The sequence below is a fragment of the Aulostomus chinensis genome, chromosome 6, assembly GCF_037954235.1.
Source record: "Aulostomus chinensis isolate RoL2024-O1b breed Wild chromosome 6, RoL_Achi_v1.0, whole genome shotgun sequence".
Classification (NCBI taxonomy): domain Eukaryota; kingdom Metazoa; phylum Chordata; class Actinopteri; order Syngnathiformes; family Aulostomidae; genus Aulostomus; species Aulostomus chinensis.
In genome coordinates this window covers 18622729-18646394 of record NC_141325.1, presented here as the reverse complement: position 1 = coordinate 18646394, position 23666 = coordinate 18622729, and the positions used below count along the sequence as shown (strand labels likewise).

The following is a 23666-nucleotide window of genomic DNA, read 5'->3' as shown; positions in this document are numbered from 1 at the left end:
GCCACCATTCTGGAGGCAGACATAATTGGGTGAATGAATTGATTCTTCCCAATTCATGTAGACTGAGATACTGACAGCAGCATAATTAGATGGCTAGAGCTGCAATTGTGCATGTAAACCCACTGACTTTCAGAGCCTAATGTGAAGCTGAAATAAAGCATATGAACACATGCCACATAGCATAGCAAGGATCTTAGTCGTTTTTGCAAAATGCATGGAAAGGAAAGGTGGGTACCATCAAATTTCGTTGCATTGCTGGTTTTGACAATATGGTTAAACATGGCCATTGTAGTCAGTGTATTATATAAACAGGGAGTGTATCTTGATGAAAATGCAGCCAAAACTTTCAAAGTTCTTGGTGGTAGAGCATTAAGTGACCAAATGTGCAAACATAATTTTCCTTTTTTTTCCTGTATCTTTTTGAGACAGAATGTGTCTGATCTTAGCCTATGTTACGTAGGTGAAAGAAGGTAGTCCTGCAGATTTGTTTGATGTGGGAGTTGAAAGACAACTCCTGATCAAGGATAACATCTGGGTTCCTTACGGTATTGCTGGGGGCCAGGGTAATGCCATTGTTGTGCAGTGCAGAACTGAAATTTGGTGATTATTAATAGTTAATATTTATCAAAGATTGATATTAATTCTTATTTAAATTAATAAAGCATATTCATTTAAATTAATAATAAACAGGGCACCACTAGAATATCTGGACCAATAACCAAAGTGTGAATGCGGTCTCAAAAGGTATTCATCCAGAATTGTCAATATTTGGGGAAATGTTGATATTTCTTGAGTGAACAGAGAAGGAATGGAGTTTGGCACTGACTCTTGTCAACCAGCTTTTATCACAATATACAAACAAAAACGCTAGGAAAACTTCTTTTTAAAATACAGCAGGATTTATTAACATTAGCAAAACCAGTCTCCAATCAATATCACTTCTGTGTGATAAGTCCTATCAAAAGCTACAACTGCTAACTACAGATCACAAGCAAGTATGGCAAAGCAAGCAGTGTGTGGGTGTGTGTGGGTGGTTGCATGTGTGCGTGTGGATGCCTGAGGTGAGGTGGAACAAGATGGCGGGCGTGACTCGTTACAGTCATGTCACGTTAGTGTCAGCCGGAAGGAGGGCTGCAGAGTGTAGTGGTGGCTCACCAGTAACATGTGACTCTAACAAAGGAGAACAACTGAGCGGGAGGTTTAAACTCTCTGGCACTCGGGTGCTTGAATGTGTTTGTGTGCATGTGAGTGTGTGTGTATATGTTTATGAAAAGACAGAGGTAGAAATGTTGAGCAGCAGTATTCTGACAATTGTAGGGAAGGAGCAGTATTTCTCTGTGCTACACAGAAACTCGCTTGGCTTAGTTGATGAGCGGTGTGAGTCTGGACCTTTTAACTAACACTGCAGGTACAGCAGAGCTACACAAAATTAATCCACTGCAGACAGATAAAATCACAGTTCACTCAAGTCACAAGCAAACAGTGGCAACAGCAGCCCAAACAAAAACTTCACAGTAGGCTTGAGTTCAAAAAATTGATTCACCAATTCTGGATCAATTCTCCATTCAATACCCGAATATCGATTCTTATGTCCAAATATCGATTGTTTTTTTTAACAATATTCATTGTTTCTTCTCCTGCAATGAACTTTTATCCCACGAGTCGTGTTATGAGTGCAGAGCAAAACATACAAAATGGCGACAGAAACTCTGGACACTAGCAATAACAAAGCCTTTTTAAAAACGCCAGATCGTCTCAAATCCAATATATGGCAGCATTTCGGATTTAGAAACAGTCTTGGGGAAAAATGTGCTTGACAAAAGCAAAGCAATTTACAAGCTTTTTCAGCTCGAAGTAAAGTACCGTGGGAATACGACTAATCTCTGCAACCACATGTCGCGACATCACCCAAATGTGACGAATGAGCCGTCCGGACCACAACAAAGGAAACTCAAGGAAAGTCTTCAACTACCCATTAACTCGACACGAGGAAAGAAAATAACGGAAGCAATCACTAAAAACTTTTATATGGAAAGATACGCGCCCCTACCCCGTTGCTGAAAATGTAGGATTCAAGCGTGTGATGAAGGTTACAGAACCACACTACGTGACGTTGTCTAAGAAACATTTGTCTTAGACAGTTATCCCAAACATTTACACATCTTGATGTACCCTGCCAGCAACAATTTTGAACTGGAAACTCGACTGGCCCACAGTGAGAAAGCATTATCCAGTCTTATCTAGTCTGGTAGCATGCAGTGGCATGAGTGAGCGTAATATGACTTTGAGGTACTGTAATGTTACTGTTACATCATTCATGATGCTGGGACTAACTCGGTTAAATAGTTTAACAAGGTAGCAAATATTTAAGGTCGGTTAACCTAACTTTCTTCTGCTTGCTAACATATCATGTCATGCTCGACTGATAATATCAATTTAGTCTAGTATGTGCTGTTGGCTTTTCATTACAGTACACTACTTCACTCTCACTCTGAGGTTACTGTTGAGTGCGACATGAGAGAATAAAATTACGTGTTAACATGGCCGTCAGTTGGCCAACTTTTGGCTGATTACCGATCATTTTATAACGGCTATCATCGGCGGATTAAATTGGCCGGGCCCTAAAAATAACCAAGCTCTAATTACAATGGCTCCCAATCATTTTAAAAATGACCCACTTTTTTTTAAACATGGGGGCCAAAATCGTTCCCAAAATATTTTCTTAATTTCATACCCTGCCTCCTGTTGAGCTGCGAGGGCTAGACTTGCCATTTGTCTCGTCTGTGCATGCTGCCCAGGTTGGAAGCTGTGTTGCTGGAACAATAGTGGTGGACATGGTACAGGGCTACCTGGGGCCAGCTGACTGGGATCGTGTGTGTGTGTGTGTGTGTGTATACGTGTGTACGTGTGCAGTGTTTGGGATCTGCCCAGTGTCTGAGAGGTGTCTGGCCTTAACGAGGGGGCCCTGTACCAGGGACACATGCACTCACATGTGGGGGAGAGTGGGTTATGTTGTGCATTGTATAATTAATGTTATATATTTGTTTGTAGATGTCCATCGACATCAAATGATGGCAGTGAGTATTCCACCAGGGATCTGCTGTGTAGCTGGTGTTTTGTTTTTGTTTTTTTCAAAACCCTGGATATTGCAGATAACTGGGACAATCGTTTATGCAGTCATTTGAAACTAAATGAGTAGTTACATTTTCAACAATCGATCCTTACATTTTCAAAATAATTTGATTGTTCAGTCAATCCTTTCATTGGAAAGATGACTGAACATTAAACCTAAACATGAGGTGAGATGGTGCCAAAAGTTTATATTATCACTGGTTTACATTTTATACTGTAATAACATCACAGGGTTTTGCACATAATCAAATTTAATTTAAATCACAATATGGCCTGATTAAATTATCAAATTGCAGGAAGGCACAATCTTTGTTAAAGGTCTATATGTGTCAAAATACTTTTAAAATGACTATTGTGGTGCTTCAGAGATATGGTGTCTGGACATTCTATCAATTAAATCCTGAAAATTTCAATCTCAATGTCAGTCAAAATAATTGCAGTTAGATTTTTTTTTTTTCTGGATATTTCATGCAGTCGTATCACATCTCAAACATGAGTTGCATGAGGACATCGTTTGTAAGTAATTTGCTTCAGACAAAAGAAGGGAAATATGAACCCTCCAGATCCTTTTTTTTAATCATATTCCATCGAAGTTCTCAGCTACTGCACCGAGACCCGCCACCTTAAGAAATTTTCTGATGACTCTGCGGTGTATCAACAAGGGTGAAGAGACTGAGTACAGGGCTGTGGTGGACAACTTTGTCACTTGGTGCAAGTAGAACCATCTGCAGCTCAATGTGGCAAAGACCAAGGAGCTGGTGGTAGGCATGAGGAGAACTAGGGCTCCATTGTCCCCCGTTTCCATCCCGAGATGGTGGAGGACTTCATATACTAAGGGGTGTACTTGGACAATAAACTGGACTGGACTAAAAACACAAACATCGTCATAAGAAGGGCCAAAGTTACCTCTATTTTCTGAGGTGACTGAGGTCCTTCAGCATCTGTTGGACGATGCTGCAGATGTTTTATGAGTCTGTAGTGGCCAGCGCCATCTGTGTGGCTGCAGGTTTTCATTTCAACTGAGCAAAAGCAACACCTGATCCAACAAATGAGCTATGTGGACAGAGCTTAGTTGATTTAAGTAGGATCAGGTGTTGCTTTTGCTCGGTTGGAATGAAAACCTGCAGCCACACGGCCCTTATAGGATCAGTTTGGACACCCCTGCTCTATGCTGTCGTGTGCTGGGGCAGCAGACTAAAGGTGAGGGATGCTGGCAGACTTAATAAACTTATCCGCAAAGCCAGCCATGTTGTAGGAGGGGAACTGGACTCTCTGACAGCAGTGTCAGAGAGGAGGATGTTGTACAAGATTAGGACCATTTTGGACAACACTTCACACCCCCTCTATCACATGCTGGCTAGCAGGAAGAGTACTCTCAGCCAGAGACTCATCCCCCCACGTTGCACCACTGAGCGCCACAGGAAATTATTCCTACTGGTGGCTATCAAACTGTTTAACTCCTCCCTCTAAGATGCAGCCAATCCTATAGAGTTGCTTTTTTTGTTTAAATCGTGCAATACAAATATCCCATTCAGTTTAAAAATGTAAATATGTACAAAATATATCTCCTTATATTCTTGATTCTCTATTTCTGTCCCTTATCATATATTGTTTTTTACTGTGAAATTGAGCACTGCAATCCAATAATTTCCCACAAGGGATTAATAAAGGATTTCTGATGTGATCTGATCTGAAGTGGCAACATGATGTCATTCCATCCCAGTCTGCAAATTCCTAACTTAAGCCTAAAGCTTCAGATTGTGTTGCTGGTGCTGCTTTGCTGCTTTCTCTAAGTATTGGTCTGTACGATTATGATGTACATGCCTGGATGTGATCAGTCTTGGTATGTGTTGCCCTCAAGCATAGTGAGCTTTTCCCCTTCTTCTTCTTCCTTCAACCTTACCCCTTCAACATTGTCATGGTAACAGCCTTATTGCATAACAGCGGATGCAGTGTAAAGCCTTGTATTCTCATCTCCCTGGAAACAGTGCCCCCCTCCCTCCCCATGCTCCATCCTTTGTACTGAGCATGCTCAGAGCACAATACAGAAGTAGAGGGAATGGGAAAAGCAACAGCACTGTGTCATTTAAGAGACCACAAACTACAGTACTCATCATCACATATATTTAATGATAAGCCCAGCAGATGAACTAAAGGAAAATTGGACACTGCAAATATCTGTGATTTCAGTCAATTGATTATATACATCTTCATATATAGCTTCATTATAACTACATTCAAGTGAATGTACAGTACGAATGAAGTACTGTAGGCCGATGTTGTTAGTAAAAATGTGGCTGGTTGAAGCCTAATTTGATACAGTGCAGCCAGAGCTTGTACAGTTAACATTCATCTGGGAGCATAGCTTGGTATGCCTTTTTTCTAACAAGCTGGACTTGTTAGAGTGTCACAGTATAACAGATCAGTAAACAACTGCACCTTATTTATTTACATCAAATTTTTCCACTATAATCACAACACCATAGGTTACAAGTTAAAATCCTTCAACTAAAAGTGAAGTGCAGTGTTTCAGATTTGATACCAATAAGGGCACTGACTTAGGCCTCTTCTAGACACAATCAGGCCCTGTGACAGTATAAATGTGTTAATATTGTGGCTTGTCTGTGTGATGTATGTTGTGAGTTCTAACTGAATGAATGAAGCTCTGACAAATTAAAGCCCAGCTTTCAGTGATAAAGCATGATTCTCGCAGTACAGCTAGGCGAGCGTACTGATGATACTACTCTCAACTCTGCATGCTTTATACTTCCTCAAACCTCTTGTTTGTTAAAGGCTTTCACAAACAGAAGGAACTAAGGGGCTTGGCTCAGTCAATATGTTGAAATTTAGTGTGGACACAACTCAATACACTGCTTCTAAACTGAGGCGCTGAAATGTTAACTTCTGTTTACACTTGTAGAGGGCGTGATACGTGGCTCTTGGCTTTTTGTAGAGAGAAATCTGTAGTAATGCTACCTTCCAGGTTGACCCACAAAAAAATGTCTTCCCTGCATCACTCTTATGTAACTATTATAACATGATAAATGTATAGCTTCTGTCAGAAATTGTTGAATGCTGTACTGTTGATGGTTCAAAAATCTGAAAACATGTCTGTGCCCTGTATGTGATTTTTTTTTATTTTTTATGAATAAGTCTTATGGCTCTCTGCCTCTCTGTACTTTGGTGTCTCTACCTCTGTCGAACAGTTGCATGGAAAACAGTTTCCTCCCACACACATACACATTCCTCACACATAAGTGGAAAGGAAGGTCACTCATATTTCCCTCGCAGAAGGCTGGCACACTTGTGTTTACATTTCTGTCCCTCCACCCCCATCACTATAGCAACTGATTTTCTCATTTTGTCCCACTATGTGCATATTTTCAGTCATTTCTGTTGTTTGTAATGTGCAAAAATATAATCGCTATTGCCAAAATGTACATGATGTAGCTCCAGAGCTAAAGGAAGTAATATTGCTAGATTTTGCAATTTTATTTAAGGCACCAAATTCACAGTAATTTGAAAAAAAGTGTGAGATCCTGAAAATGTGTCCTGTAATAGACTTGAAAATGTTTGATTTTATTTATTATTCATTGAATTGTTGGTTCAATGATTGCATGTATTCTAAAAATAATTATTCTAAAAATAGTTGTATGTTTTTTGAGGCAAAGTTTTAAAGAGGCTGATTAGGCTCCAGTGTGGGAAGTTTAAAATATATCAGAATGGTTGAGGACTATCAGAGTGAAACAACCGTTCATGTGATATTTCATCTGTCAAGTGTATTTTGCAACAAACCATTGTCTTTCAGTCTCTCCTGCTCTGGATCCTAACTTAAGTGTTCTGTTGACCTTTCTTGAGGGGAAAAAGGAGTGCTTGTTTTTGAGTAGGTGATGCCTATAATGAAAATACGGCAAGATCATTGTCATTCCAAAATAAGATTGCAAGAGGTATAAATTTGAGATCTTGACTCTTCTAATTAATCATACAGCCCTACCTAAAATAACTAATTAGGACAACTCCAAACAGCTACAAGGAAATAGGTGTATTACCGCCACCTACTGATCTGGTCTCTTCAAGTCTGCCTGCCGTGAATAATGTAGCCTAGTACTGACCCACACATTATGTATCTAGGACTCCTATGTAGAAATAAATGCCATCTTTTTAGAAAGATTCTGATTACTACTTTTACTGACTACATGTGTGGTGAAAGTTGATTGACATGTCTGTAGATGGTCCATAGATAGGTTAGACCTAAAGTTAGGTTCGGTACTTTGGTCTTTAAAAGCCTGGAATCTGGATTTTCTTTTTCCAGGCTTTTAAATGAAATTGTAGAATTGTAAATTGTAGAATTAAGGACTGTTAAGTACACACACAGAGATGTCTCATAAGTTCCACCCTCAGTGAGAAAGTGTAGAAAAAATACAGGTACGAGCAAAACGGCATCTATAAATGACAGCAAGACACAGAGTTCTTTAATGCTACCTAATCATTTGTGATAAGTCTGAGTATCTGTGTTTTTCCTGTCATTTGCTTGGGATGTTTTTCTACTTGATGTATTAAACGAACTCAAATGGTGACTCAATAACCACAATAAAAGTCAAATGCTGGGCTTGCTGAACTGTGCATCCCTAGTATTTATACAAATTAAGAAGTAATATGTAATGTCACTTTTTATTTCAAAGGTTATCTGGAATTAAACATCATGAATCATGTTTGACCTAAAATAAACACTTATCTGTTTCTTTAATTGTATTCCTTCACATCTGTGTCTAACAATTGTTGTTTTATGTTTTTAAATAATCTAGCTCTGCCTACGACCGGGACAACAAGATCCGTGTGGCCATTAAGAAAATCAGCCCGTTTGAGCACCAGACGTACTGCCAACGCACCCTGAGAGAGATTAAAATCCTTCTGCGCTTCAAACATGAGAACATTATTGGCATCAATGACATCATCCGTACACCAACCATCGACCAGATGAAGGACGTGTATCCTTAAAGAGATTTCTTACTTTTACACTCAGGTTAGGTGTCGCCATTATGTGCTGTATATTCAACTTCATTTATGAGCCTTGACTGTTTAATTAATCTTTCCAGTCAATATACTTAGAGTCAGATGTGGCTGGAAACCAGCTACATTTACTGTTAGAATTGAGTAAGCTTGTGGATAAATTGTGCTTATAAGAATAGTTTTAATGCAATATGCTTTTTTCTTTTACTTGTCTATCTGTGATGACAGAACTCTACTTTTACTTTGTTGCATTTGACTGTATTCTGATCATTACTTTATTTTTTTTTAAAAAGTTTTTCTCATTCAATGCACAATCTGGTTATTTCTGACTGATGCTGTAGCATTGCATCTTGTCATGTGACAATAATCAGGTGATGCCCCTGTCACCAATGGGACACATTGCGCTACAGCACAAAAGAGGACAGAGATAAAACCAAACATCTTTAATGAGAGGATAATGAGTCATAAAGCTCCGGATATCTATTGATTTCAACAACTGCTGTCTTCTCATCGATCATTGAGATGGCAACAGCAAGCTGGCAGAAGGATCTGCAAAGGTAGCAGAGAAGAAGAGGTGCTCTGGGAGTAATGATGTACCAAACAGTTTAGTTTGTGTTTTTGTTGTTGTTTTTCCAGAATGTCATCACTCACCTACCACTGTATGTAGAGATCATACATAGAAGATAAGGGTGTCTGCTTTGACACATGACTAACATACATCAGTTAGACAGCAACATTACACAATGGAGCACACACACATACTGAGTAGCAACATCTTTTTATTTTATTAAACATGTATTATGGTTTAAGTTACAGGATGTATTATGGTTTAAATTACAGGGATATTGTTTGGCTGTATCTTAATTTGCACATTTTCCATTTTATTTGATCACGTTCGTAATGTTATGTTCCTCTCAAAAGAAGAAGGCCAAGCAGGACCACTTGTCCAGTTATTTCCGACACCAGGACAATGTCCGGCCTGAGGGTGGTCACTGCGATGTTTTCTGGGAATTTGAGCTGTCTCCCTAAGTTGACTCTTAGCTGCCAGTCCCATGCTGATGCAAGCAGCTTCCCTAGCTGATTCAGGTGCTGTTGTGATTTCTCCCCAGCTTTTAATGAAGGTGACGTTCTGCCTTGTAGGTTGCTGGTGTCTACTGCAGGGGATCCCATTTCTGATGACCTCTGCAGTGACCCTCGGCACGTACGTAGAATTTTGTCATAAAGAAGCCCATGAAATCTTTGCTACCCAGGTAAATAGCAATACTTGGTTCAATAGAGCTGTGGCTCTCTGTCAGTCTGGCTACAGTACTGAAGAAGGATCAGGCAGGAACCTGGCGTTGTTTTTGTGTTCCTCAATTAGTGCCGAGTAGTAGGCTTCTCTAATTTTATGAAGGGCTTTCCTATAGGTTTTAAGGGTATCCTGCCAGACTACTGTATATGTGACTCCTCCAGTTTGGAAGAGGCCATATTCTCTCCAGTTTCTGAGGTTTTTGTTTAAGCTGTCTGGTTTCGGAATTGTATCAAGGTGCTTGTTTCCTTGGAGTCATTGTTTTCTTTTTTAGTGTGGCAATAGAGTCCAAAGTTGTTGGTAAGGTGCCTGCTGCACTATCGATAAAATGATCAATTTTGAAGGTTGACAACAGCATCCTCTGTTATTATGGGACATGACACTGAATTTAGTGCCAATGGAATCGCTTCCGTAAATCTAGTTACGGCCTGATCAGACAAACGTCTGGAGACTACAATTTTCCTTAGTGGAGTGTAGTCAATAAGTACAAATGCAAAAGTGATTAATTGATGGTCTGATAAAAGAGCATTCTGTGGAAATTCAACTAGATGTTCAGCTTTAATTCCATATGTTAGGACGAGGTTTAGGTTGTGGTTGTGACAGTGAGTAGGTTCATGAACGGACTGATGGAAAACAACTGAGTCTAGAAGAGACATAAATGCAGTACCCAGACTGTCGTTATCAAAATCCACATGAATATTGTAGTCTATCCATCCATTTTCTACCGCTTATCCTGTTCAAGGTTGCGAAGGGGTGGAGCCTATCCCAGCAGCCTTCGGTGAGAGGCAGGATGCACCCTGGACGGGTCGCCAGTCCGTCGCAGGTCCATCACATAGAGACAGACAACCAGTCACACACACAGTCACGCCTATGGTCAGTTGAGAGTATCAATTAGCCTGGTCCCCTCTTGCATGTCTTTGGACTGTGGGAGGAAGCTGGAGTACCTGGAGAGAACCCACGCAGACAGAGAGAACATGCAAACTCTACACAGAAAGACCCAGTACTCGAGCCGGGGCTCGAATCTGGAACCTTTTTATTGTGAGGCAACAGTGCTAACCACTGCACCACTGTGCCGCCCTTATTGAAATCACCTACAATAATGACTATCTGTTTTCAGAACTAAACTGGATAAAAACTCTGAGAATTCAGTTAAGAATTCAGAGTAAGGATTAGGAGGGCGGTACACAAAAATAAATAAAAGCGGCTGTAGAGTTTTCCTGGCTGGATGAGACAAACTGAGAATCAGGCTTTCTACTGAATTGAAACTTACTTTGGGTTTGGGATTTATTACTCAACTTCTGTCAAAAATGGCTTCTCCTACTATCATACTACAGTGAGCTTCCTCCACCCCTGTGCGAACCTCTTCATGGATCATCTGCTGCCTTTCCTTGCCCTTGGCCCTGTTGGAGCGAGGTCTTGGATGCTCCTAAGTCCTGCTTGTCCTGATGCTACTGCCCCCATTAGCTCACTGTGTTGCGGACATGATTCAGCCTGGTCAGCTGCCTCTTGGGCCTTCCACTTCCTGCCAGTTCTGACTTCTATGCCTACTTAGGAGACCTTGATGTCACAGGAGTGTCTTTACAGCAGCACCTCTCTTTCTCTGGTCACCATAAACTCCTCCTTAAGACTCCTGAAGGGTAGTTTCACAGGGGTAGCTACACTTAGAGCATTGTTGTTTGGATGAAGAGACAAACTGAAGAACTTCTGCGACCATTTGGTCTCAGCTGTATGGATCATGGATCTATCGTGATTGCACCATTACCGATCAAGATATTTTATGGCTTTGCCGAGCTGTTTAACCAAAATCAGGTTAAATGTCTAAATCTGAAAGAACAATAGTTTGACTCTAAATTCAATTACAATGCTGCAAACTTTTTTTTGTGGGACATGTCCCCCAGGTCAAGCAGGGAAAAATAATGGGACTCATACATTGAATTGACGACACGTTACAAGCACAGAAGGACATTCCATAAGTTCCCCATTTTAAAGTTCTTTAACTCGACACGCTGCAGATATATTGTCCAGGATCTCATGGAGACAGATCTGTACAAGCTTCTGAAAACTCAGCATCTGAGCAACGACCACATCTGCTACTTCCTCTATCAGATCCTACGAGGACTCAAGTACATCCACTCTGCCAATGTCTTGCACCGTGACCTGAAGCCATCCAACCTTTTGCTCAACACCACCTGCGATCTCAAGGTGGGTTATTCAGAGTGATTTGACTTCTCAAGGCTGATTGTCACTGGCTAAATTCATATGGACAGTGAATCTCAGACTCTCTATTGACCTTTCGATTAAGGTGTTTATGTGAATTGCTTATGACAATATGACTAGAATATTTTATAAGGACTAAAGATGCCTTTGCACAGTGTCACTTATTTTTATATCAAAATTTTCCCCCAGAATTTGATCTGAAATCATGTCACTAACCTGATATATTTTGAAGGTACAACACTGCTTTGAGCTGAGATGTCAACTCTTCTCTTCTAATGTAACTTGGATCTAAATTCTCCATATTTATTATTTGGAGTATTGTTGCAAATGGGTGTATATGAGAATATTGCAGTCCATGTTAACATGCTCATTGATGATACTTTATTTCCTTTTCATTAGGTATTGGTCCTCCTTTGTAACGAATTACCAGCAATTTTTTAACCCCAAAATGTGTTGTCAGTGACAAAAGGCATCTCCAGCCTTTTCTTTTAGTTCAAATTGTACTGCCTTGATGATTTAAATGTAGTTGGTAAATGCAAGGTTCCCCCTCACAGCTTTTCTCTGGTTAAAAAAAGTGGAGGGGCTGTCATTCATTTGTGTATATTGGATATATGTTAACAAAAGGATCAGATAGAGTAATGTGCAAAGAAACATTTAATTACCGACTGCTATGGATTCCTAATGTTTTTAAAGGCACCTAACTTAACTATGAGAACTTATTTAGTGCATTTAACACTTTACAAACTATAAGTTGGCAACAAACACCCATTTTTAAGGCTTCAAATTCCAGTTTGTCTATTGTTGATTGTTTATGAATAATCATATTATGAAAATGTCAACCTGTTTTCCATTCTATTCTTTCTGCCATCTTGGTCTGATTTGTACCCACAGTATTGTCCTGAAAGATTACATTTATGTTTAACTTCTGATTTTTGAATTCACTCAGTGTGATACCTTGTGTCCTCAGATCTGTGATTTTGGTCTGGCTCGTGTGGCCGATCCTGACCATGATCACACTGGTTTTCTAACAGAATATGTCGCCACTCGTTGGTACCGAGCACCTGAGATCATGCTCAACTCGAAGGTGGGTCTTTCATAAGTAGTTGACATGACAACAGTCAGTAGTGAAAAAAGTTCTGAATTTTTTTTCTGGTAATTTTTAATGACTAAATATTTTGTAACCCTATTAACTTTTAATCAATGTGTCTTTTTTGCACTTTCAGGCTGTAATGATTCAGTTTCAGATGGTGCTCTTAAAATTTTGAATTATTTATTTTGACTTGAGTATTAGATAGAATTTCTGTATGTATGAAGTTTAAATGTTCTGTTTTCACTTTAACCTGTTTTACCCTTTTACATGTAATAACATTGTCAAGTGAGACACTAACAGGATGTCCCACACTGGGGACATGATGATAAATTGGATGAAAATTTGAAGTATTCGTGTGAGCAGTCCCTTGAACTTCTTGTGCTATAAAATGTGAAATGTTTTTGCCTGCTCATTCTTCAGAAACAAAGTCTGAAGAGGCAGATTTGATGCTTTCAGCGTTTTGTGTTCTTTTTAATGTAACACAGAGTGATACATTTTACAGGCCAGCTGTAAAATGTGCAATTCTTCAAGTTTTTCTGCACAGCATGATCCGTCAACGCCTAAATTTGTTATTTTTTAAGGAAAAAATCCATCGAGTTCAGTTGGAAAGCAATTACAGAATTTTTTAAATGCCGTAATATACTCATGTATAGTAATATATACATACCCAGTAATATATATGTACTCATGACAAAAACCTAAGATCATATTTATTGTTGGAAAATAAATCATATGAAGAAAACACCACTGGTTTAGAACCTTTGTTCCCTCTCAAAGCCTTGCCAAGCTTTGCACATAACCTAGGTAATAATGCTTGAATTTTATTCAGTATATGAGATAATCAACTACTTACATGATGGAGGACTGTCCTTTTGCTCTCATTCTCAGGGCTACACCAAATCCATAGACATCTGGTCAGTGGGGTGCATCCTGGCTGAGATGTTGTCCAACAGGCCAATCTTTCCTGGCAAGCACTACCTGGATCAGCTTAACCACATTCTGGGTAAAACTTGAAAAGACTTGCACTGTAGTTACGCCTTGAAAAATAACAATACTAACCCAGTAGAAATTCTCTGTGTTTATGTCTGTACATATTGTCATATCTTGTTCATACATTTTTTTTTTTGATAATGCTCCCTTCTTCAATGAGGAAAGAATAACAACCAAAAAAGAAGTTATTATTTAACTCAAATAGTATTAACATTTAAATTGATAAGGACATTCAAGTCCAGTCACTAAAAAGGGAAAGAACATTTATAGTAAATAATAGAATAAACCATTTATAAATAGAGTTGTCCTTATGATTTTAGACCTACAACTGTAAGACTACTGAATTATGAAAAAAATACCAGTTCTTTTTCAGTTCTTATTTTGTTGAACCTAATGAAAAAAAAGAATATATCAAAATGAGTTTAAGAAAAAAAAAAAGGACCAATCTTCTGAACCTGATTCTAGAGAATGTTAAAAAAATTAAAATACCATTTCAGAATGACTGAATTATCTGTCCATCTACTAAATACACAAATGTATTTTAATTCCATTCACCATTTGTTGTAGTTTTTTTTTACAGAAACTGATTTGTTATTTTAATTTTTTTCAATTGTTACTATATTTATTTTTATGTTTCTGCATCATTCAGTTCCCCCCAGAAATAATTTTAAAATGTTTTAATGTTTAGCTGGTAGTCCTACTAAAAATCGAGGACTAATTATTGTTCATGCTTTTCTTTTTGCCCCTCAGGGATCCTTGGTTCCCCATCTCAGGAGGATCTGAACTGTATCATTAACATTAAAGCTAGGAACTATCTTTTGTCACTGCCACTGCGCTGCAAAGTGCCATGGAACCGCCTCTTCCCAAACGCTGATCCCAAAGGTCAGACATGCTCCTGCATTTTCCTCTTGAATTACCAGTGTTATGAATGTGTTAGAGGTTCTACTGCAGACAGGGAATATCACTTCAGCCAAATACTCACTCTCGTAATATTTAATAACAGTCCTGTGTCATAAAGGTATAGTTTTTCCCAAATTACTAAACGTGAACTTTTTGTTGTTCGTGTGTAGTAATGTGTTCTTACAATGAAATGTTTTAAATTTCCTGTTCAAGATTCATATCCCTCTCAAAATTGTACAGGTTTTCTGGTCAGGAAGCATCCTAAAAAAAATTTTTTTAAAAACCCTCCTTAATCAAACATCCATAATGCTTATCATAAGCCAACCAGTATCTTTGGAATAGATAAAAGATACAATATTTCAAGCCTAAGTTGACTGTTCCTCTGGTACACAAGTATTCGGAGGAAATAAAAATCATACTTTAAACATTTATGATAACTGATTTATTCAATAGGTATCATTTATCTAATGGTTCAAATGTCCACCAAGTCAGATGCAATCAATTATTTTGGTTGCGAAGAGAAGATCTCAGAGATGAAGAAGCTGCAGTTAAAGCCACACAGTGTACCTTAAACAGAGTGGTAGGTAAACTAGAATGTTAAGATTAACATTAACTATTTTAAATTGCTGCTTGACAGCAATTGAGAGAAAATATTCCTAGTGTGATTGTAAATAATTTATCATCTGTCCAGCTCTTTTTGTCATGTTATCGTATGAAAAATTCATCTTGAAGGGTGACTAACACAACAATCTTGGCATCATTTTAATGTCATGATGCCCTCTAGTGGAAAATCCAGTTAATATTTTAGATGATCAGTATTAATCTCTCATGCGTATTGTATTTTCATTTTCACAATCTTGCTGTTTTGTGTTCTTTCTGCAGCTCTGGACCTGTTGGACAAGATGTTGACCTTTAACCCTCACAAAAGGATTGAAGTAGAGGAGGCCTTGGCGCACCCCTACTTGGAACAATATTACGACCCCACAGATGAGGTGAGTGGTCTTAAATGAAGATGTGAAACTATGTACAGATGAAAGTATCATATGCATATCTGTTCCTCTGAGCAACAGAAGTTAGTTTTTGAATTTGGAGTTAATTGTGCTACCCTATAGGTAGAGCCTTGTCGTAAATCGAAACCATATCATAGCAATATTTTTTTGGAATTTCTTGTGTAGCCTGTTGCTGAGGCCCCATTTAAGTTTGACATGGAGCTGGATGATTTACCCAAAGAGACACTGAAGGAGCTCATCTTCGAAGAAACTGCACGTTTCCAGCCGGGATTTAGATCCTAACAGCTCACGAAGGTATGTGTCCAAGCCTGACTCAGTTTCTATCTCCGCTTAACAGTTTTCCGCGTAGTAGGTGATTTCTCCCCTACGTGACATCATAGTAATTCCAAACATCAGTTTACAAATCCTCAAGAGCATCACCCAGTATAATTCAATATGTATCATCGTATTTCAAAGAAATTTGTGATAATAACCTTCATGATGATATTTTAAGAAATCAAAGTGATTTGATAGCTTCTGTCCTTTTCCAATGAGGTACTGACATATCGCTGACTGCTTAATTTGTCTACAGCTGTTACCACAGGGTGGCAGCAATGGTATTAACAATGCATTACTGATACAGTATTCTATTGTACCGACACATCATTATGTTATGTTCCTGCCTTGGAATGCTTCTTTAACATCAAAACAACAGTATAATTAACATTTCACCAGTTTATCCAAAAGTATGTTTTTTCCATTTCAAAAGGCACTTATAAACACCTCCCTTGAATATTTCACATCAGTATTTTCACCCACGTAATCCTGAGGGAGAAACATGTCTTAAGATAAGACTTGAGCAGGGCTCGTATCAATTTACTGTCCAAGTAATAAGTTCTCAGGCTGACATGCACCTGTATGAGTCTTTGGCTTGAGTCCATGCTGGAGGCAAGCAGTCAGTCCCCCTTCAGTTGTGTAATTGCTAGCTTATCACTGAATTCCACAAACTCCACACAGAAAGATCCCGTGCCCGAGCCGGGACTCGAACCCAAAACCTTCTTACTGTGACGTGACAGTGCTAACCTTTGCACCACCGTGCCGCCAATCTATGTAACTTATTCAATAATTTCCATCCAAATTTTGCCTCTTTTTGTCGTACAAAGTGCAACTTGGGCGTGCCCCCTCTGTGCTTTGTTTTCTTTGTGGCCGTTTATCACCGTCGGCTGCCATCTCTTATCCAGTTGTGAGATGACGTGTTGGGGAAACATCGTGGCAACATGTCATCACATAGCTATATTGTTTATATCATGATATCTTGAGCATGTTAAATTGTTAACTATTATGTTCATAAATGATATGACGGGGCTGCAGAATCACCTTTCCCCGAAAACAGAATATTGAGGGACACCTGTCACAACAACATTGAAATAATATGTCTTTCACAGCTTGAAAAGACCAGGGAGGTCATTATTATTGACTGGCATGCTCACCTTGAAAGTGTTGTATTACAGCTATGAGAACTGCAGATTAATTGTGGTTCCTCTGAGCTTAAGTCTAGACCTCAGACTCTGTACTTTCGATTCTTGTCGCTTACTTTCCTGACTGGGCATCAACTTTGTTTGTGGTTTGTTTCTATATTATTTACAAAAAAATGTCTTCTCACCTCAAGAGAGACACAGGAATGAATCCTTTAATTAAAATACTGTGAATAAATTAGTTTGTCAAAAGTCTGTCAGTTGGTTGTATGAATTGCTTATGAAATGACTGAAAATAAGGTCTGATGTTCACGCAAATAAACGATTTGTTCTACAGTACAAAATGCATCAGTACGTACAGCACTCTTGTAGTTTTGTGCTTTTTATGTCTTGAAATGGCGCTTTCTAACAAGTGGCTAAACTGACTGAAAAAAGATGTTGTCCACGACAAAGTGAACACATAGAAGAAAGAGAAAAACAAGCCCAACGATTTTTTGCTTACATTGAAATCACGCATATGTGCAGTTTGTTAATAATTAGTTTTTTTCCTCGAATCTTGCAATTACATTTAAAAATAATGAAAAATCTCTTGAAAAAGTGGTTGTGAGGACTACCTTGCTGAACTAAAAACTGAAGTCTTAAACCTTTGTTTGACACAAAGCCTGTTTTTGCACTAATTCAAAATCTAGTGAAAAAATCCCATTGGCTTTTATTGGAGGGAAGTGATGCTGATTCCAAATTCCCTGTTTTCGTACAAAATGCATCATCCCTGTTGCACTCTGTAAACTAACCTGCAGCTTCTGTATAGCTCTGTAGCTCATATAATCTGGTTCATACTATATTAATTTGATATTGCTTGCATCAATCTAAATGCCAAAGTTATTATATAGTTCAGTGTGTGTGTTTGAGTTTATTTATTGTCTCAAAAAGGCAAGCCTGTGACAGCTCCGTTTTCTTCCCCTACAGATGTGTCTGTTGACTGGCTTCTGCGTTGCCACTGCTCCTCCCCGCCTCCACGTTGTTGCTGTGATTTTTTTTTTTTAATTTTTTAATCTTTATTTTTTTCCTGTTGTCCACATCACCTGGATTCCTTGGGTCTCACTCGTCAAGTCCACTTTGCTCAGGAATGGCGTCAGGAATCAATCAGTCTATCATTCAGTTTTTCCTCTCTCCTCTCTCTCTCTCGTTGTGAGGGGTGTCTTATCACGGCTTACACTCGGGTGCGGGGGGGGGGGGGTTAAGCCAAGAACAACAAACAATTTTTTTTTGTTTCACAAAAGCTCTGGCTATTCCTTTTCCAGATGTTTTTGTAAAGTCAAATGATCATGATAGGCAAGCTGTTGTGTTTTTGGGGTGCAACCCTTAATGTTATTTAACTCTGCCTATGTTGCACAAGCAACATTAGATCACTCATATGATCAATCAATGATCAATGAAAAAGGCCTTTTGAATTTTCTAACATTTGTCACACTGTTACACCATGATCTCTCTCTCTCTCTCTCTCTCTCTCTCTCCCGCTCTCTCTCTCTCTCACCCTCTCTCTCTCTTTGACGGAGAATAGGAAAACCCAGATTAAATCAACTGATGTATGCAATGAAATTAATCAGCCTGTATGGGCTTTGAAGCCATCCCACAGGGTTGAGATCTATATTTTAATCATAAAATATTTTATTTTAATCCTAAATATACAGAAGGTTTTATATATGTACACACACACACACACACACGCGTATATAGATGTGTGTGTGTGTATGTATGTATATATATGTATGTGTGTGGCTACATATATGTATATAATGTGTATATATAGATAGATATCTATAGGGTTATCTATCTAGATATATCTGGAACTGAATATATCTATCTATATATATACACATATATATATGATGCGTGTGTTAAAATATATGTATATGTGTATATATGTATGTATATATATATACATATATGTATATATATATATATATATATATATATATATTTCAAAAGAGGCTTTAGATATTTTACTGGCAAGAATGATGGTAGACAATGATGAATTTACAATTATTTTCTTTTATCAGAAACTTTAAAATTTCCTTTCCATTGGCTTTTTAAGTTTATGAAGAAAATATATTAAAATGCAGTGATAGGTTTCACCCATTGTTTTGCCATGAAAAACTAAAGTCGATTTATGTAAGTCTGTATTTACAATATGATATTTTCATAAGGAGGAAGAAAGGACAAGAATTCTGATACTCCACAGAACTCTGTCTGGAGGAGACATCCTGTCTTTCTTCTTCTTCAGTCTCGTCTCTGTTAATCTCTCTCGCCTTGTTAAAAAAATACTGTGCCCTTTGCATGACTGTTAAAAGCTCTGTATACAAAGACAACAATGTTAAGTGCCACACAAGCCGGGCAGATGTGCTGGGAGCGTCTGGGCTCTTTCTGTTCTAACCTTTGTGGTATATTACACCTCCCAATCGCATGGTGCTTTTTGTCCTGTTTCTCTGTTTTTATTCCCATCGACATCAATTTAGATTTGTACAGATTCACACTGACCATCTCAATTTAACCTTCATCTGCATGTTGAGAAAGTTTGGTTGTTGCAAATAGGAGAATAACCATATAATTTTATTTATATCAAAACTACAGAAGCATGTTGTTTCCTGAACCTGAGAAATGGGATTAAGACTTGACGAATTTGAACCCAAATCTGCCAGATCATTTTTTTCATTTGATTTTTTTTTTTTTAATTTTACATTTAATTGCACATTTTCACAGACAACTGCAGTAAAAATCAAACTATAGTTTAACTTCTTGCCAGTAACTGTTAGACTTTTGAAGAATTCGTTGATGCGGAAATTTCTCTTGAGTATACAAAAATCAGAAGCTCTGAGACTTCATATAGCCAGCTGTGCCATTTTTGAGCAGCACTGCAGCTTATAGCAGCTCTCTGTTTTACACATGGGCCTCAATACTTTGTTTCCCAATACACCTCACCTTCCATTGGATCATAGTAAAATCCTTTGGTCATTTGATTGACTTCATGATTGAAATGAACTCTGAAATGACTCGGTAGTCAAAGTCTGCCTGAACTGAATAATCTGACTCTGCTAGCACTTAAAGTAATAAATTCCATGTATAATAATCTATAAAATTATTGTTTCAGACCTGTGTGGCTGCTTTGACTAAGTAACTACAGCAACAACTTTCCATTAATAAGTGACAGTGTGACTCAGTTACTGTGGGAAGTCATGTTTAAGCTCATTTCAGAAGGCAAGTAAAGAGTAACGTGACTTTTGTTTATTTTTTCCATTTGCGCACATGTCAAGTCAAACTGCAAGTTGGAAAAGCATTTCTCTGCTCTGGAAGAAGGAAGATTAGTGCTGTGTGAGTTCATCATCAGCAAATGGAGCCAATTTTATTTATGATATTCAAACCAAAAACAATCCTTTCCCCTCAGTGACCTATGACAACGGATTAGCCGATAGTTAGCTGAATTTTGTTTTAATTTGTATTTTGGATTATCTGACTCTTAATTTTACAAATGCAGATATTACTAAGGAGTTCCAATGAAGTGTCTTGCAACAGCTTAAATTGGTGTAAATGACTCAGTGAGCTGCTGAACAACCTTGAGACCTTAAAGGAGTAGATTGTAGTTTTATTGTGTGGATTTTTTCTTTTTTCTTTTTTTTTGCTAAGTGGTACATGAGAAGATCAGGTCATTAGGTTAGTGGCACCAAACGAATAATTAAAATCTGGTTTTATTATGTTATGTCGGAGACTGTCTCTTGGCTGCAGTCCTAGACTTAGAAATTACTGTTCTTGGGCCAAGAACTAGTCTTGCTCATAACTCCCCAACAGTAACGTATTTTTTGTATGAATTAAATTAACTAAATATCACAGATCGATTATTGAAATTTAAAGGTGGAGGTAGGTGAGTTTGTCATAACTTTTAATCTGTCTGCCAGAATGCAAGTAAGCGAGTTTCTAACATTCCTTAACTTAAGAATGCTGTGACCCAAATTCAAATTTAAAATTATTTCATAAACTGAACAATTCTCTTTAAATGTGGGCCTGCAGCAATGCCTCACATGTTAATCATTCATCAACAAATGTAACAATTATGAGAGAAACAAGTGAAAATAAAAAATGCAGTTCAAATAATAAATTGGAAAATGGAAAATAAAGTGTTTATACTTCCAATCTAAAAAAAAGTATAAACCACGATCAGCATATAACAAATCATCATTAATGATAATGTTAAACTGAATGATAAAATTGCACTCTGAAGTGGTTGGCCCTGTTGACGGAGGTTTAACTCATCCACACACAAAAAAAAATAGACCTTGCAGAAATGACTCTTTTTGCACTCATAAACGTCACCTGAGCAGACGTGAGGTAACAGTCCTTAAACGCCTCACACTTGCTGGAAACGCTACCCACGACGATTACTAAATGCACTTGCTTCTACAGTAGTTGGGATTTACAATCCGAGGTGCCTGCCCGGACTTGACTTGCCTGTAGATATTTTTTTTCGGGGGGGGGGGGGGGGGGGGTTGCTGTTATTGAGGGCACTGGAAACCTGACTGGGATTCGTTGTATGATAAGCTTCTGCTGAGTTCTCTGTGCAACCCGTCTGTCTGTGCCTTTTTTGATAGTCTTGAAATCCAAGATTTGACGTGCAGCTTTTGTTTAGTCGGGACTCTGTTGTAATCGCAGTATTCGCTCTTAAAAATGAAAACAATCAACTACGGGGTGGGAGGGATTGCGGGTGGGTTCTACTTATTAAGTTCTGTACATTTTAAAGAGATTTGTTCCCACAGCTGTGTGATTTGTGACTGTATTGAAAAGATGAAAAGCAAACTTTTTTTGCATCACCCTTTTTCTTGAGCCTTTTTTTCCTTTCTTTTTGATGTTTATGTGCAGATATTTTTATTGTAAAATGAATGTTCTGTTTCTATCAGACACTAATCTCCTTTGAGTTGTCGCCAGTGGATCTACTTCACTGTATGTTTTGATCAGTATTGTGTCGTTAACATTTCAGAAAGGAGAAAAGGTTGTATTTTAAAGGTAATTGTGTGGTTTCCTGCCATAGAAATCATTTGAACTTATCGGTCAGTTTTATTTTGCTGTCGTGTGAAGGATTTGACTTGAACGAAGCCTTTCTTTGCTGTTATTAAAGACTGATTGCCACTTTTGGGAAAAAAAAACAAGTTTTTCAGTGTTTTTCACCTCTGCCATAAAATTTAAATAAGGAAACACTGTACCTTCAATGAGTGTAAATTCTCTCTGTAAGCCAAGAAAACACCATATTGACGTCAGCTGGCAAGATGCAGTCCAGTATTTGATGCCGCTCAGTGAACCGCTGTCCATGCAGATAAATACATAGAGTTGCAAAATAAACATTTCTAATGGTAACCTATTTCTCAATTAAATGTATTTAATTAGAAAATTATCAATAAAAAATGTGTTCTACCCCAAAAACATGATGCACTTTCATCCGTCTGCCATGTCTTAACTTTTTTTTTTCACCCTCGGAAACAAGGTTTGAACCCATCATAGCAGGAAGATTGCACATTTATAATAAGACAGTAAGTTTTAAATTATGCTCACCTGTACTTGGATAGAGTTCATTTGATTATCCATGAATTTCCAAAAGATTAAAAAAAACAAAAAACACAGGTCCCAGATGACCCTAAGGTTTTTGGATGTTTCATGAGTCACAGATGAATTTAACTGAAGTTGATTAGAGGCTGGCGATGGGATTTTAATATATGGCCTCCTCTACAAACAGGAAGTCATTTTTGGGCAGTGTGAGGCGCTTTACTTTCTTGTATTGTCCTCAGAGTCAATGATTCTGGCAGAAGTATCTTGGATGAGCTGTCTCCTCTCCAGTAGTCCAGGCTACATAATAAAATTATTAAAAAAAATAAAAAGTACAGTCATAATTTTTAAATAATTTTCACATACAAATATCTTACCATGTGATAGTGTGACACAACAATTTCACATTTTTATTAAGGCTGAATTCAAACTTGGTATCTTTTTACAATTTATGGCTCACTAACATTGTAAAATATGTTTTGTTCCATTCAGAATTTAGAACAGCAGGATCTGTAATGTGTGGGATTCAAACACTCCCATGAGTAACCTGTCTGAACAGCTGTCTTTCAATATTGTTGATATTTTGCCATCACTCATAGACAGGAAAGACTGATAACCTGACACATTGCAGCAGTTTAATGCCACTAAATCCTGAGGGGAGCGCTGTTGTGATAGTAAATACTGTAAAGTAATCTGCCTTGAGTCTCAGCCATGATACATTTCTGCAGTTCACGTTTGTAGTTAGTAAAGTAACCTTGATGGGATCAGGATATGTTGCCAGAATAAGGATCATTAAACCTGCCTTATTTTAAGGCTTTAGGTTCGTACATTTGAAATTATTAATAGAAATTCACGCATGTTTGCTTCCCAAACAAAAATAGCTTGAATAATATTGATGATGATACTGACAGAACTCGTGACATAAATATTTATAATGAAAATGTAATAAAGGTCAAAATTGAACCTCATCTATTGATTGATTATTGGCT

At 38.0% G+C, this 23666-nt stretch overlaps 1 protein-coding gene across 1 annotated transcript in view; it reads left to right on the top strand.

Moving 5' to 3' along the window:
- The window catches only part of mapk1 (mitogen-activated protein kinase 1), a 47231-nt gene extending 25624 nt beyond the window's left edge, over window positions 1-21607 (top strand). The window contains exons 2-9 of the mRNA XM_086206925.1: window positions 7938-8120; window positions 11443-11632; window positions 12615-12731; window positions 13626-13740; window positions 14478-14609; window positions 15510-15619; window positions 15803-15931; window positions 18058-21607. Coding sequence (XP_086063051.1) covers window positions 7938-8120; window positions 11443-11632; window positions 12615-12731; window positions 13626-13740; window positions 14478-14609; window positions 15510-15619; window positions 15803-15919 — 964 coding nt within the window. The 3' untranslated portion in view covers window positions 15920-15931; window positions 18058-21607. The remainder of the gene's footprint in view (window positions 1-7937; window positions 8121-11442; window positions 11633-12614; window positions 12732-13625; window positions 13741-14477; window positions 14610-15509; window positions 15620-15802; window positions 15932-18057) is intronic.
- Window positions 21608-23666: the final 2059 nt, after the last annotated feature.